We start from the raw sequence: 17,455 nt of genomic DNA on the forward strand, positions 1-17,455 counted from the left end.
TTGACCCATAATGTGCAAATATGGTCCGAATATGTACAACTGCCGTCTCTTATGTGCACTGCAGCTCCAGCCGAGGACCCTTATTGCTTTAACAGAAGGAATACCAGATGGTTTACTTCACTGTCTCCCCACTGAAGCTCGGAGCGCTGCAGATAAATCACTGTCTGCCATCAACCACAGACTAAGATGGAAAAACTGAGTCGAAATTCCACGGCGCACTTCAAAAACGCTCCGGTTTACGGGCGAGGGAAGTTAAAGGAGCGGCGCTGTGGAGGCACACGACTGATGCCTGATATCTCTATGTCTTCTGTCACTTCTCATCTCTCCTTCCTCTCTAATTCCTGTGTAGTTTTTCTCTTATATCAGCGGCCATTCTTTTCGGTGTTATCTCCATTGGCAACTTTATTTCCCTCTGCCTATTTTCTCCTTTCCTGCCTGCTCCTTCTCTTTCCACCAGCAGATATGGTCTTAAGGGTTGACGTTTTTATGATGACACGGTGCCCCGCGGCATTGACATCGCAGGACTGTTTTTGTCTTTTGCAGTATTATAGAAAACCATTACCCCAGCACATTAAAGTCTCGTTCACACATGCAGTCTTTCCCTGAAATGTCCAGGGGCGTTTCATGCATAGAGGTTATGTGGGAATAGCAGCAGGGATCAATATTCAGGGCAATCTGTACCTCTAATTTGCCAACTCGAGACCATGTGTCCGTCCCAGGAGTGTGTATGAAAGCAGTAACATTGCAGGGAATGTGGCATGTGTGGAAAGGCGCAAGTTGTCAGGGAACTCAGTGAAGGCAACAAAATGCTGCCATAACATGCACATCTACTTTTGTGGAAATTGCATGTCCCAAATGACCATGGGCTCTCAAATTGTGGTATGCATATCACTATTGGTACTTGGGGTGCCCCCTGTTGGTAGGCAGGATGACTGCAAATCTGTGCAGAATCAAAACAGTCGAAATAGTTGGAGTACAAGGTGATTTGGTACTGATTATTGACGACTATACTGTTGATGTCATAGTTGTAGAAGAAACGCAGAACATCGTCAAATCCATGCCAACAGAAACAGAGAAGGATGGCCAGAGGAAAGTGATGACATAGTTTGCAAAAGAGCTGTGGAAAGAGTGAAGCAGCAGGAAAAGGGAAAGAAAACAACAAAAGACATTTCGGCTATCAATCACCGCTCTCGCCATAGTAACAACGTGCCTAATCGCGATCGCAGCCCACGGTGAGGAAATTTCATCTCATATCGTGCCAAGGAAGATGCACGCGGGTGTTGTGGGGGGGGGGGGGGGGGTCAACCACTGAACGAGTGGGTGGCTCATTTAATGGAGAAAAGAATTCCATATGAGACTGACAGTTTCATATTTGTCTTTGGCTCAGCACATATTCGCCTTTGAGGTCAAATTTTCACTTGGTTCTTAATTTCCACAGAAACACAGACTCATTCATTTGAGCCTGTTCCTTTATTACAAAACACTGCGGGATAAGTGAATGTTATCTGTGCTCCCTTTATTACAGCCTTTCCATTTCAGCTCTATCTAATATCATCAGAATACTTCTAACAGCAGCGAGGCCTGTGAAGAAACCAAAAATCATTGTATTTCCCCTACTAGGAAAAAATATGCTTACAGTCAGTATTTCTGCTGCCCAGGCTGTGGCTGAGCTGGGACTGGGGAAGGGGGAATGAGGTTGGAAAGGATGAGTCATGCATTGCTTTCCATGCTCAATGATTATAATACCCATTACAGAGAAAAGCACTGTTTCCCAGTTGAAGAGAAGACTGAGTCTGTGAGTCTGGACCGCGAGCTACATGCTGCAACAAAGCATGCTGGTAAAATGACACACTCACAAAGAAAAAATCTAATCTCGGAGTGGAGGTTGCGTCATGTGGCGCCACGAGTGGCCATGTTCGAGTTTTACACCCTGGAAGTGTTCACATAGAATAAATCAACAATTCCATTTGGCTCAGTGAACACGTCATCTCTCTGATCTGTGCTCAAAACCTGACAAGTAACACGTCAATGCCCCCTTAAGAGAAAATCTAAATCAAACACGCTGTACAAAGAACAAAGCACCAATGTGCACATCAAAATGCCTTAATGTGTGTGATGGCTAGGCAGGATATGGCCAATAATGCACTTTTTGTGTGACATAAAGGATCTCCTCAACACTGACATGGGGTCGAAGCCTTGTGCTGCATATTTTGTTTTATCTCCCATCTTGTTATCAGGCATTAGAGCTGATTTACACAGCCGTTTTCCACAAAGCCTGCATATATAGGCTGAAGTGGAACATGCACCACCACGGTCGCTGCTTCTCGCCACAGTCCGGCTAACCTCAGATCCCTCCCTCAGCGCCATGGCGATCAGCACACATGCAGATGCTTTTTTACAACGCTTATCCGATTGCGCCGAACACATTATTAGAGGCACTTTGAGGTAATAAATAAACAACCCACTAAAAAAGCTACATGTCTGGCTAACAGGGCAAAACTAACAAAAGCAGATTTTACACTACTGAAACTTTCCAGGAACTTTCTTTCATGTCACAACAAGGAAGTACAGTTCCTGATCAATGATCTTAGCCTGTAGTCTAGCGTAAATACTTTCTGCTGCTCTGGCTGGACATCATTGACAACCACCACTTTTAATTATGCATGATCCAGCTTTTCTGTGATCAGACCAACAACAGTTTCCAGACTTTCGAGAAAGACGAAAACTGAATGAAACTGTAGCCTGATGGGGTACATCTGCTGTCTACTCCAAATGGATAAGTGCAATTTTCCACTATCTTCACTGTAGTTACTTGACATAGCTCAGTAGGAATGTGGGCCATAAACACTCTGCAGGACACAAACAGTTCCTAATCCAAAAAGTTCCAGGTGTAGTAGTTCCAAATTCAAATACAAACATTGGAATTTTCGATGACGGCTCCCTGGAGAAAGTGACATCCTGTCTCTCTTGGATTTGACAATTTCCTACTTACAATTGCTATGTCGCTCGATGACATTGCTGCATCTTCACCCCAACATTTCCTGGCTGTGTTGGTGCGACAGGTTTAGATCACCCCAAGAACAAACGCGACTGTCAACTATAACAGCTCTATCTTTCATCCAGCCACATAAGTGGCCATAGCATGAACTTTTTTCTGTCTTCTGGCCTCATAAAGAACTCTTGGCCTGATGAGAGAAAAAACATTTGCAGAATTGACCGATCTACATAAATGCCCTTTGAAGAGGAGCTGTTCCAAAATAAAGAGACTGTAAATGAAAAGCAGCTGTGGACCAGCTGTATTCGACCTTTAACCCTCTCATAACTTTAGCCTGCTTAAACAAAACAAATCTTTTAATGACCCTGGACGCAGAATGAACAGCTATTATATTTACAAACTCAGCTACGGGACCAGCAGTTGTTATGTGATTAGAAACTTTCTCTACCACTTGAGCAGAATGGTGTATTTTTCCTCTTGAAAATGCAACAGTATTTTTTTTTTCATACTCCCCTGTTCCACCACGAATGGGATGAAAACATCTGGAAGACATTTTTTCGGGCTTTTTTGGAGGGCTAAGCAGACAGCACAATGGAACTTATCGGCTCCAGATGTGAATGAGCACAGTGAAACTGCAAGGCCTTATTCTGTTTATCCTTATAAAAAGCACATAAGGGTAAAACAAATATCAGCTCCAAATACACTGTATAATTGTGATAATCCTGATTCGTTAGCACATCTGCTTGGTCCCTTCCATGCTGTCGTCATTTACCATCAGTGACTTTGGTGCAAATCCATCCTTATTTTCATTTGTACCAAGTATTCAAAGAATGTTATTTCAGTATTTTTGATGAATAAAGTAGTCTGACAAGTAGCCGGCCGTGTGTGAGCGTTTGGCACGGATGTAGACTGTCGGTTGAAAAAAAAAAAAGAAGCTTTTGCTTAATTAATGACAACAAACCACAGGGGGAAAAAAAGTCAAAACACATTTTCGAAGCCTTGTGAAAAGGCCCTATTCATTGTTGAAGGGAAAAAAATGAACTCTGCAGAAACACAAATGAAACTTCTGGAGTAAGAAGGAGTTGGTTTCAAATAAAAGAGACCCTGCAGAGGCAAAAGGGTTGATTTCAAACCTATTTCTGCAGTGTTCTTGCAAGTATTTTATGCATAAAGAAACACTTCAATCTAAAATATGATGCATGTTGCACTGCTCATCTTCCTCTTTATCCTCTAAGATTCTGAGAATATCATTAAGCAAAGAGTCCAGTACGAATTCCTGTCTTTGGGCAATGAAACTGTAAACCCGACAGCAGGGGCAATCTGAAAGTTGTGACCTTCACCTTTGAACCCTGACCCCTTGTCTCATTCTTGACACTCTGGTCTTACAGGCTTTCTGTGATTACCACCTCTCAGATGGTTGAAAGGAGGGTGTCCTCACAGGGCTACCTCCGTGACAAACAGGACTGTGGTCTGGCCTCAAGCTGCTATTAACCTGAAACCCCCTTTGGTAATGTGCTCACATTTGAACCCTCATTCATAACTGCTGTGCACCAACTCTGACCAAAAAAGCTTAAATTTGTCTCTGTATTATCCCTTTAATCACTTAGAACTGTGAACATATGATTCCATGACACAGTATAACCCTATACGTGATATTCCATGATAAAACCTCACACTACAGCATATGGACTTTATGCAATCAAAATGTTGGATGGAAGTTATTATTTGATGATAAAGCATTTCAGTTCTTAATATTGACGGATGATGGAACGATTTAGCATCAACTTTACGAACTAGAGTGAAAATATAGTATTCTAGATGCAAACTTTCAGGATATAGAAATCTACTTTCTTGGTGCACATTCAATTCTATGTCATGTTTATGTGAATATATTATGAATATAGAATCAATTAAGTAAATAAATAAATAATCTTACTTATTAATAATCTGTCAAATGAAACCGACAATGAGGTCCATAATATGAATATTTGCATAACTAATTAGATGAATGTATTTCAAACTAAAACAACTTTTGCACATGTTCCTTAAACACACCTATAAAGGTGCTTATGTCATGACCTCCCGTTTTATTGGAGCCCACTGGTTAGAGCATGAATTGGTCCCAGATTAGCAGTGATGCTGGGTCTGGGCAGGCCTCTGCAAGCCCTCCGATGAATGCAGATACTCAGAGCCTTTAGGTTTGGTTTGGGTCAGGGTGAATCCTTTACTGCAGCAGGCTAATTATGCCTGATTGGTTTATCGTCAGATGCAAATATATTCTGTGAGTGTGAAGCTGCATACAGATATAAACATAATTCGATTTTTGCCAATTTTACACTGCTTTTGCTTGAAGTAGGCATGTTAATAGGCAGCCATCAATCCCCATGCAGCATGTGTCAAGTGTCAAGTTTCAGGAAGTGTAGCAGCACCTCTGTCGATCACTATGGTTACTCGCTGATTAAATCAGCAACATCCAAATGGATTCAGTCCCATCATGCTATCTGAAGTCTTTCCAGAAAAACTCCAGTCCCACTGTACAAACGACCCAGAGCTGGATCCAACCCTTATAGGGGTAACCGGCTCACACTGCACTGCCCCCTATGAGCCTGTAAAACACTTAATTCACATCCATTTTATGGATTGTTGTGTCTGATTCTCCACTTCTCAAAAATCAGATGGATTCAAGTTTCGAGACTAGAAACCAACAACACCATCTAACTTAACGCAAGCAGACTTAAGAGGCCACCTGTTCACCTCCAAGGCCTGTGACAGAGAATAACAGCAGAAGACAGACCACCAACCATGCAAGGCGGTCTCAAGGTGCTAATAATACACGTAGGCCGGACCCCAGCCCCACTGCCTCAGCATTGCTCTTCAACGACCTCTGAACACCCACAGGACACATCAGACCCACACAAAAATGCCTGATGATGATTTTGTATGAATGGTAATCATAACCGTATCAAGCCAAAGACACAGAAAATCATTTTAAATCAGATTTTTGAGAATTTGTGTTTTATGCATGTTCGTGGTGATTTTTGTGTGTGTGTGGTTTTTGAGTCTGGGTTTATACTCTAACGCATCAGAAACCATGTCCTGATGTGGGAGTCCCTTAGGCGGCTCCACCCTACCACTTCTGACAAACTCCAGTCCCACCCTCTATGAAAATCAATGCTCATCTTTCTCATCAGAAGAAAAAGAAAAAAAACTTGCTTAAACGGATTCATAGCAAAGTGCGTTATGTGCAGACTAACATTTTTATAAACTCTAATTTGAAAGATGACATCATTGTAAAAAAAATACATGTTGCAGACTTTTCGAGGAGTTGATTGATGTGACAATCGGCTGGCATCTAAGCTTTTAGAAATGATGTTTAGGCAAACATCTGTGTGCAAACTTAACAAAACTAATGTGAGTTGAGAGTTGAGAGTTTTTAGTGGACTGCAGCGGGAATGATTATCCAACAATCCAAGTCAGTGCCTCCTTATCAGCATCACTAAAGACATTTTTTAAAAAGAAAAAGGATATTTGTAGGAATTTTATGGCGCTTTGGCAAGTTTGCACAGTTTCTAACAACGTACAAAAAGTGCGAGAAAGATGCGTTTATGTGAATGAAATGACTTTTTCCGCTGCATAAAGTCAAATCTAAACGTGATCTTACCTGAACTTGCTTGCGACGTGACAAAAAGCAGAATCACCGCTAAAGTGATTTGGGTTTCCCTTATCCGCCGTTTAACTTTCCATCTTATATGGGTATCCATGACCGCGACAGACGTCCACGGTTAGTGGATTCACTTTTCTGAACTCGGGAGCGACTAATTAGACTTTGCAACAAAACGTGTGGTCAGGCCAGCACTAAAAAAAAGCCCCAAAAAAGTCCCAGAGAAAGAGAAAGGGGGAGAGGGGGGGTGTATGGTTATTTCTCAAGCAGCCATAAGTGTTGTAGTGTGGGATCCTCCAGCTGGTTGACGGATGGGACACCCTCTGTCTCTCCCGGACTCGTCTTCTCCTCTCCGCTCCTCTCCGCTCTTTTGCGCTCCCCTGCACGGCTGCGCCTCCGAGCAGAAAGTGTCGCCCCCTCGCCTTTGCGCGTCACGTAGAACCCCTCCAAGTCCAACTGGGGTAAGAAGGGGAGGGAAAGAGGAAGGGAAGGGGGGGGGGAACTCACTCACACATTCACACACACGCACACACGCGCCCCTCCCGGCTGTCAATCCCCTCTGAGGACAGGAGAGATGAGCCAATCAGGACAGGACTCTTATCACGGTCAGGCCTGTGATTGGCTGAGGAGGGAGGAAAAGTGGAGGGGAAAGTTTTCACGCCCACACGTCACACAGAGTCTCTCTCTCTCTCTCTCTCTCTCTCTCTCTCTCTCTCTGCCCGTCCTTTTACGCTCGTTGTGCGCTCGTTTTCTTCACTGAGACGCTCTCACATGCGCCATTTATGCTAGAATGGAACTTTCAAATTCATGTCTGACACACGTGCTCGGGAAATAATTCCCATAAAACTGCGCCTCGTCCGCGCCAAACAGGCTGTAGGTGCCATTTGTTCCAGGCTGTGCAATAAAACAAGCGCACCTTTGTGTCCACTCCACCACACTATGAGCCTCCTAACACTGGATGAAGGTTATGTTTCGCAGCCCTAAAACAAACAGTAGCTACAGTATATTTCCATGTGTGATTGGTCTAGAATTTAGTATTTTACTTTTACATGGTATCAAATTTCTATTTGCAACGCTCCTTACTCGTCCTGGTGTCCATTGTGCTAGAAACCCGAAATTATCTGATTATCTGTCATTGTCATTTTGTCACTTGAACTTGATTTTACTAGATATGTTGAAACTGTAGTTATGATGTAATTCCATTGATTTTAGTCAATGTTTCTGCCTAATCTTGTGGTCATGGACGAAAGGTGATGCAGTTTCAGCAAAGAGGGTCGTGATCTTCATTTATACGACGCTCCAGGTGGAGATGAAGAGTTTTCCATATGCTTGTGAGCAGAAGCGTTGCAACCTTTTTATGGAACTCGGGAGAATCAAATCGGAACTTTCTGAGTTCAGAGCACGAGTTTCTTCCAACGCCACAGGTCAGCTGATCTGTGGTTCTGGTATCTCAACGCTAGTCCAAGTTGACAAAAAAAAAAAAATGAAGATGAATATGTGAGGGACCATGTGAGACAAAACTAGTCGGCTCATTATTGGGCGGCAGTAGCTCAGTCGGTATGGGATTCCGCTTGGGAACCGGAGGGTCGCCGGTTCGACTTCCGTACGGACCAAGTAAGTGGACTGGTAGCTGGTGAGTTGCCAGTTTGCCTCCAGGGCACTTCCGACGTGCCCCTGAGCAAGGCACCGAACCCCAACTGCTCCAGGGCGCCGGATAATGGCTGCCCTCCAATAATTGGAAGTCTTTGGATAAAAGCGTCTGCTAAATGATCGTAATGTAATTATTGTAAAGCTCCTCCCACATTTCATTTTTAAAACCATTACACTTGCACCTTATCACCTTAATTGGAGCTCCTATACATGAAAACATGACACATGAATAGCCTAGTGGGCATAATAGTGCCTTAATGTGCTCCCTGTTACTTCCCACTTTCCAAGTCAGAAGTCATTCATGTTCTCTTGATCAAGATAGATACACACAATAGCTGCCAAGCGGAAGTGGAAGTGTGTGTGAGAGTGTGTGTGTGTGGCTATTAATTAAAATCTAACTTTCTCAGTGCACATTAAGTCACTTTATCATGTAGCCGACGACATCTAAATGTTTCACAGGTGTACCTTTTGTTGTGCAACTGTGGTACACTGTTCATTTGTTTACACCACAGTGTGTTTCAGACATTATTGTCTGGCTGGGAATGGCCCAAAACCTGTCAGCTGTCTTTTATAAGCGGTCATGTGGCTGGGCCAGTGGGGGGCAGACTTCCATTAACTTCCCAGTAAAACCTGGTTTTAAAACACAATAAACAAACAGTGGACAGTGGTGAACACACGGCTGTGGCCAGATCTGACACTGTGGCACATTATGGCAGTGCAGGGAGGAAGAGTTTGAAAGTGGATGATTCAGAAGTCAGACATATTGAGACAATCAGACAATCACAAATATGTCAAATATGCACACAAAGCTTGGTTCAGATGTTGATGTTACAGAATTGGCCACAGTTTGGATTTAGAGAATGAATATTTCTCATTCAACAAGAATTTTGAAACATTTGCTGAAATGATGTAATCACATCTCAGATATGCTTTTTCAGTATGCAGACATAATTGGATACTCACAGTTTTCGACTACAATTATGCATGGAAATAAATCCATATACAATTCACTTACCTGCATCTTGAAACTACTCAGAAAGCATTGTTTCTGCATTTACTTCAGGTCTAAGCTATCTAGAACCATCTCAATGTAGTGTTTGGGTCCAATTTGAATCAAAAAGAGTAGATTTCATGTGACGGAAAAAGGCTCTTATGTAACATTCAAACAGGGGCTTCCCTCTCTGACAGACAAAAGCTCTTAGACTCTCTGAACACATGGAATCCCCTCTATGCTACTGAGCTCTACACACTGAAGCCACACGTCCAACTCCATGCATGAAACCACCACATGTATGTGCTGTATGCTCACACACAGGCAGACTCGGTCATTCTAAGCTATTTATCTGACCATTTAACCATCATAGGCAAATTATGGCACCAACCCTGTATTTAGTGTGGCTTCTTGCCTACACAACACTAATCGCAGGGTTCTCCAACTACTCTCAAGGCTTTTACATGTTGCCTTAAAACACCTCCCAACCAAACTTTTACTGATTTCACTCTGCCATGATTTCTGCTTCATTTGAGGACTTGCAGGCAGGATAGAACTTTCGTCTGTCAAAAAGATGAGACATCAAATCTGTAACACAGAGGGAAATTCTGATTTAGTGCTTGAGTGTTTCTAGTCAGAGCTCTACTCTGCTTGTCCTTTTTTCCACATCAACTTTCATTGGGTGTCAGACCGGATAAGAAAGCCAAAGAGAATATAATTCAATCCATCATTTTAATAGTCTTCCTGCACTGTTAAAGCAACACCTAGTGATGATGGGACTGTTGTATAAGCCATTAGAGAGATTCCAAGTGCTTGTTTTGTTTGACAGTAAACTCAGAACAGACACAACAGAAGAGTCGGACTTTGTAGTGCTTTAGGTTTTAGTATGGATTGAAAAATATGTCTTAACTTACTAAACACATAAAGGAAATAGGAAAGGTTTTTGTACCATGTTGTCACAGGACGCACAATCATTTTCACAGCCTCCATGTCAAAACACTGCTCACCCGCCTTGTGATGGGAGACGAATTACAAAATGGAGTTGATTCTGCAGTTGCACTTTAATTAAAGATTCCTTAGGATCCAGAATCTGGGGACAATATGATGCACCAAAACACCAGATAAATCGTAGATGCTGACACTGAAGAACTCCTGGCTGTTCCAAATACACATGAGAGTTTACTGGAATGTAGGATGTTGTACTGCAGATCAAAAATGTGGGAGTCACACAAAGCTTGTGAATTTGAAACACAGTGTTGCCATGGTTGTATGCGTGTTCGTGTGTGTGCGTGTGTGGGCGCATGTTTTCGTTTGTTGTGTCCTCTCTTTGGCATGTCATTTGGGGCAGATGTGTGCTGGATTTAAAGGAGGCACATGTGGAATAGCAGGGGGGAAACCGAACAGTCTGAAATCATTTCAAAAAAGAGAAAATATGACTCAGATCTCGGTTCAACACAGAAAAGTCTCATCGGTGGATAATAATGAATCCCGACAGCCATCTGAGGGACAAATGTGCATTGACTCGCAGTCGGAAGGCGGATACGTTTCCAAATTGTGCTGTTGCTTATGACAACAAATCGCATTAGTACACTGGATACCGATTCTAACTTTGAGGAAAGTAGCTGAACCTGTGAGGGAGAGAATGAACCCAGTGCCTTTTCTGTCAGATGCGCTCTGCCTGTTTGGCATCATAGATCCTGTTTGGCATTATAGATCCTGGATATTTACGTTCGACTATGTGTGACTCCATTCTTTACCAGATCAGCAAACCACCTTCAGATTTCAGCGAGAAAGAAGGAGCATTGAACAACTGTTGAGTCTTGAGAGACAGAAACATGTTTATGTGCATATACACTTGGGATGAACTGAAAACAGTGTCCATCATCATAGAATGAAACACATTGCTGTTTGAGGACTCACCTGTCTGCTCACGCTCCCAGCTGCAGCTTGTCAAGCTCTGGACATGTTGTATTAGAAAGACGGGCAAGCAAAGATTTCCTCTCAAACAAAAAGACACGCCAAACAAAAGCAAAGCCAGGTATGAATCAATCAAGGAGGTTTAAGTAAATTAAACAAGAAAAGACAACCGTGCATGTGTGGCCTTGTACAAAGCGCATAAATCTGCCTCAGTATAAACGCAGGGATCAGAGGGTAGTATCATATATTCTACAGTGAACTGCTTTGATCCACGAATAGTTCCACAGATTGCATCATGTTTCCATCTTTATTAATATTGACGACCTCAAAGTCTAACAAACACTGAATTTTTGCAACCTGTGGGTTCACACGGTCATGGAAATCCTGGTGAAGTCACATAATTTTCAAAGATATGGTCGTTCTTTCAAAATCGTTCTTTTTTCCTGGTAAACATATAAACTGTTGATGATTTATAATTCCATAGGCTATAATTGGTTGAGAATGAAGACAGAGGCCTTGGTCCCACCATAGTAACGTAGCCTCGGGTCACTACAAACAAACTACAAACTTGCCTGTTGTTTGTGACAGTATGTGACAGTAAACATCCTTATCCTAATTTGACATGGAATACTTTAATATATATGTTAATTGCTAAACTGAAGCCAGCCTTGAGGATGCTTGGCTGTGCTGCAAATAATCTTTTTTTAATTTGCTTGATCCAGCTTGTGTGCATCAAAAAATGCAGACCATCTGCTTACTTTTCCACTATATTAATGTCTCATTCACTGATGTTATTATCATTCATATGTCAAAGCTACAGCAGCGTCTACTGCATTTTTTATTCTTTTATTCAGTTTAGCTTATTTTACTGACATCTCATGATGTTATCTAAGTTTAGACTATATTCTATCATTCTATGCTTTTATCTGACATGTGAGTATTGTGAGATGTGCACTGCCAATCATTTCCACAAGATCTATTCAGTGGAAAGATCTTACAGACAGCTATCATTCCTTTCCAACGATGAATTTTTTTTTACGGTCAACTGAGCTGGAAAGCAGCATTCAAATTCCATTTGTGACGGCATTTGGCTCACTGAGTTTTGTCTGTAATGTCTGAGTGAGTGAGGCAGGATGATACCGTTAGGAGTAAACACTGATTAAACACCTCACCCATGAAGGTTAACAAAATGTTATTTAAAACAGGAAATGCCATCTAGAGCAAATGCATAAGAAGTAGCAGATTCTTTATTGGCAGTAATTCAATTTACTCTGAACCAAAAACCACAAAATCCACAAAACACTAATTCTCAGAGTGAAGCCTGAGCAGAGCAAAGGCCCATAAGTGTTTGGAGAATCAAATGGATTTCTGACGCATGAGCAATTTTGGCGTCCCTGTCTTGCTGTTTGAGAGGTCTCAAGATGATTTGTTGAAGGCCTGGACTGGATTGCTTAAAACTCATAAAAAGGTGCTTGACAATAGATGAACAACACACAAACACAGACTGTGCTGTTGTTCAATATGAGCTCCCACATTGTGACATGTCACCCATCAAAACGGCCATTTTAGTTAGTGCAGATGTAATTAGTTTGTAACACAATGAAAGATCATTTATATGTTTATATATACAGGTGCAGATCAATAAAGTAGAATATCGTGGAAAAGTTCATTTATTTCAGTAATTCAATTCAAAAAGTGAAACTCTCATATATTTTAGATTCATTACACACAAAGACAAACATTTCAAGCCTTTATTTGTTCTAATTCTGATAAGTATGGCTTATAGCTCACAAAAACCCCAAATTCAGTATCTCAGAAAATTAGAATATTGTGAAAAAGTTTAATATTGTGGACGGTGTCACACTCTAATCAGCTCATTAACTCAAATCACCTGCTGAGGTTTTCCTGAGCCTTTAAATTGTCTCTCAGTCTGGTTCAGTCAGCCACACAATCATGGGGAAGACTGCTGACTTGACAGTTGTCCAGAAGACGATGACAGAAGTCATTGACACACAAGGAGGGTAAGCTACAAAAGGCAATTGCTAAAGGAGCTGGCTGTTCACAGAGAGCTGTATCCAAGCATATCCATAGAAAGGAAAAAGAGTGGTAGGAAAAGGTGCACAAGCAACAGGGATAACCGCAGCCTTGAAAGGATTGTCAAGAAAAACCCATTCAAGAATGTGGGGGAGCCTCACATGGAGTGGACTGAGGTTGGAGCCGCCACACACAGACGTATCTAGGACATGGGCTACAACTGTCGCATTTCTTGTGTCAAGCCACTCCTGAACCAGAGACAACTTCAGAAGCGTCTTACCTGGGCTAAGGAGAAAAAGAACTGGACGGTTGCTCAGAGGTCTAAAATCCTCTTTTCAGATGAGAGTAAATTTTGCATTTCATTTGGAAATCAAGGTCCCAGAGTCTATAGAAAGAGTGGAGAGGCTCATATTCCAAGTTGTTTTAAGTTCAGTGTGAAGTTTCCGCAGTCAGTGATGGTTTGGGGTGCCATGTCATCTGATGGTGTTGGTCCACTGTGTTTCCTCAAGTCAAGTCAACGCAGCCGTCTACCAGGAAATTTTAGGGCACTTCATGCTTCCGTCTGCTGACAAGCTTTATGGAGATGCTGATTTCATTTTCCAGCAGGACTTGGCACCTGCCCACACGGCCAGAAGTACCAAAAACGTTTCACGACCATGGTTTTACTGCGCTTGATTGGCCAGCAAACTAGCCTGACATAAATCCTATAGAGAATTTATGGGGTATTGTCAAGAGGAAGATCACCTCCATGCCACCCAATATTGATGCAGTAATTTGTGCAAAAGGGGCCCCGACAAAGTATTGAGTGCATACGTGAACATACTTTTCAGGATGCTGACATTTCTGCATTAAAAATAATTAATTTGTATTGGTCTTTTGTAATATTCTAATTTTCTGAGATATTGAATTTGGGTTTTTCGTGAGCTGTAAGCCATACTTATCAAAATTATAACAAATAAAGGCTTGAAATGTTTGTCTTTGTGTGTAATGAATCTAAAATATGAGGGTTTCACTTTTTGAATTGAATTACTGAAATAAATGAACTTTTCCCAAGATATTCTAATTGATTGAGCTGTACCTGTATATAACATTAGTATATGTTTAGATATATATGTAACATTAGTATTTCTACAAGCAAATAAGCCCCACTGGCTGTTTTAATGTGTTTTTCTGTTTTCCCAAAGGACATATTAGAATATCAGTTGTCATCCTAGCGAGAGTGTTTGCTTGATGTTCAACTGACACTTAAGGTAAAAAGTAGATTCCTGCAAGGATCAAGCCTGAAGCCAGAAGAAGCAGGAGACAGGAGTGCACCAAGGGTGAGGAACAAGAGAAGTTAGCCTAAACACTCAAAGAAGCTATGGAAGAAAGCGAGCTACAACATGTACCCTTTGAAAGGGGCGAGGGGAAAGTTTGAACAAATGACTCATTCTGTATGATGGATGCTTACATTTGGAACATCTAAATTAATGAAATGCTATCAACTGCTTTAGTCACTGTCAGATTAAATAATAACTTATGATAAGAAGGTAAATAGAGCAGATGGGCTAAAATGTAATAGTAGACACAACTACAAAATAAGTTGTAGTAAGTAAGTACAAACTTATTTAATACATTTGTATTTATATAAAGTCTCAAATGACTCTTTTGATAAATATGCGAAAGGTTATTGAAGCCTTACGGCCTTTAATTGTAAACATAAAAAACTAAAACAGACGAAGCTGAAAGTAAAATTCAGCCACCAGCCAACCACACTGGTCCTCCCACTGTAAATGAGGTATCACGCTATAATTCACTCAATTTCTTTTTGTTAACTATTGCGTCACATTTTAATTTATTCAGGTTTGGTTTCAACGCTTCTATGAGGGAGTCATGAGCCCTAACACTCCCTTATTTCAGCCTACGGAGTTAAACAAAGTGAATATAAGTGCCTAAATTGTTGTGTAAAGCATTAACTAACCATGTCTCCTTCCACACCCCTGCATGCGCAACTCCGCCCTGTCGGCTGTTTGTAGTGGTGACTGTAATTACGGAAGGCAGCCCATAGCCACGTGTTTTAACGAGACCCATTGGTTAGGTCCCTAAATCTTGAAGGTAGCTGGTCACAATTACAAAGCTCTGACCAGTGACAGAAAAGACCATAAAAGGGAAATATTCCATATGTGCAACATTTTCATATTCATGTAAAAGCAAAAACCATACAAAACCAAATTAAATGGACTTTAGAATACAAGAGAAACTACTTAATTTGGTATAGAATTACGCAGTGCAGGCTCCACATTTAGACGGCTCCCTGATCATGTGTTATTGTAACTTTACTGTGCATTAGTAGTAAATTAAGAAGGATCCCAATTATGTCAATAGGATTTTAAATAACTGCGTCAGAGGGTCAGAACAGAGTCAGAGGGTCATGAACAGATGGGGGGAATACACTATTAGGGTTGGAAGATAGATCACTATGTAGTTGTGCCCTCAGGCTGAGCTTCTTCACCTGGGACAGAAGCTCACTCTCCATTTTGACGGACAATGTACCTTTTTTTTTTTTTTTTACCCTCGTCCCAGCTGCTGCACACCTGGCTGTTAACCCAGCTCACTTTGTAGGTCATGTCTAGATATGCCAACAGCATTACATCATCTGTAAAAGAAAAGCAGCAATGAAAAGCTGAGGTCACCAAGACTGGACAGTAGACTCATGTTTGTTGTCTTATACATCATAAGTTGAGTCTGTTTATCATCATCAAACACAAGATCTCTCAATTTGAGCATTGTGACCTCTAAAAGTAATGATGCAATGATTACAACATAGTAGATGTAATGGTTTTTAAATGTACTCCAATCAGATGACAGGAATTCTCTAAGAAACTTGTGAAATTTTAGGTTTTCTATGTTGGTTGGTTTTGGCTCATTTAAAGTGGAAACAGGCACATTATCACATTAAGCCAATGTCAACTTGACGAATACAAAACATTTATATGAGTTTGTAATAAGTTGGTATTCCTCTCAGTTTTCAGACGCCTTTCTTCACAATTTCCTCTGAAAAATGTATGACCTGGCAACTCACACAAACCTCCATTTGGAGGTGTGAGACCGCCAATCCTGAATCAGAACTCAAACAGCTCAAAGAAAGTTCAATAAAGCTCAAACAATCTTTCTATCAGACGCTGCTGACAGCTCTCCCATGCTATTTTTATGGCCAGCGTACAGCAGTTCCTCTTGTGTATACATCATCCTCCCTCCCCAGATGATAAACAACTTCACATAGCTATGAAACCTTCCAATACAAGCCAGACAAATGAGAGTGAATCCTATATTTTAGAAATCAAATTATGTACAGTATATAACAAACCTTTCTTCTCTGCCATGCAAATAAACAAAATGTCAACCGTAGACTAAAGCTGCATAAGCTTTTGTCAGGTTTCTCAGCCTATATGCATATTATGAAAGACAACACCCCAATTCTGCTTTGTTCACTTTCCACTGACTCCCTATGAATGAACACATGTGTTAATTAAAGTGTTGCCTGTCACCTGTGAGCCATTACACCATCCCAGTACATCATTAGTTTAACTCCTCCTCACGAGCCTTACGCAGTCTTTGCTTGCAGAATGCCGAAATTCTTCATAGAAAAGAAACAGTTTGAGGTCAGGGTCATCTTTTATGAGGCCCACTCCCTCACAATCGAGCAACCAACCATTGTGTAGTGATCACACACACACACAGGGTTTCAGCATCCACAGACACAAGAGCTATTTATTGAAGCACAATCCAAGCTGAGCTACAGTCACACACTGAGGTTTCTTTCTCATATTTAGCATTTTTGAATACCTTTTTTAATTGGGATTGGGATGATGAGGACGTTGCTCAAGGCCCCATGGGTCACACTTTCGAGCTCGTTTTTGACCCACAAAATGACTTTTAAATCCCACTTAAGTGCCTTGTCATTTTTGACTAATGGAATCCCAAAGAGTACCAGTGGAGATTTCAAAACACACCCAAGCAGCAAGCTTCTGCCATGCTTTGTCATTCTGTGTACATACAAATTTGGAACTAGTTTCCATTTCTGGAAGAACATCAGTCTATTACAAAGCATTGAATTTGAAATCAAAACAATGGTGCGTGTCTTTGTGTACTGCCTCCTGTCAAACCAAATCCCAAACTGTCAGTCAAACTGGACCAATACTGTATACAAGGAAAAACACAATTATAC

At 41.3% G+C, this 17,455-nt stretch overlaps 1 protein-coding gene across 3 annotated transcripts in view; it reads right to left on the minus strand.

The window, feature by feature from the left end:
- Positions 1-7,087, minus strand: part of col5a1 (procollagen, type V, alpha 1) — a 62,254-nt gene extending 55,167 nt beyond the window's left edge. For all 3 annotated transcript variants that reach the window (XM_076158648.1, XM_076158646.1, XM_076158645.1), the window contains exon 1: positions 6,657-7,087. In XM_076158648.1, coding sequence (XP_076014763.1) covers positions 6,657-6,756 — 100 coding nt within the window. In that variant the 5' untranslated portion in view covers positions 6,757-7,087. The remainder of the gene's footprint in view (positions 1-6,656) is intronic.
- Positions 7,088-17,455: the final 10,368 nt, after the last annotated feature.

Source organism: Genypterus blacodes, unplaced genomic scaffold (genome assembly GCF_046128005.1).
Source record: "Genypterus blacodes isolate CSIRO-AG114 ecotype Tasmania unplaced genomic scaffold, CSIRO-AGI_Gbla_v1 ptg000085l_1, whole genome shotgun sequence".
Taxonomy (NCBI): Eukaryota; Metazoa; Chordata; class Actinopteri; order Ophidiiformes; family Ophidiidae; genus Genypterus; species Genypterus blacodes.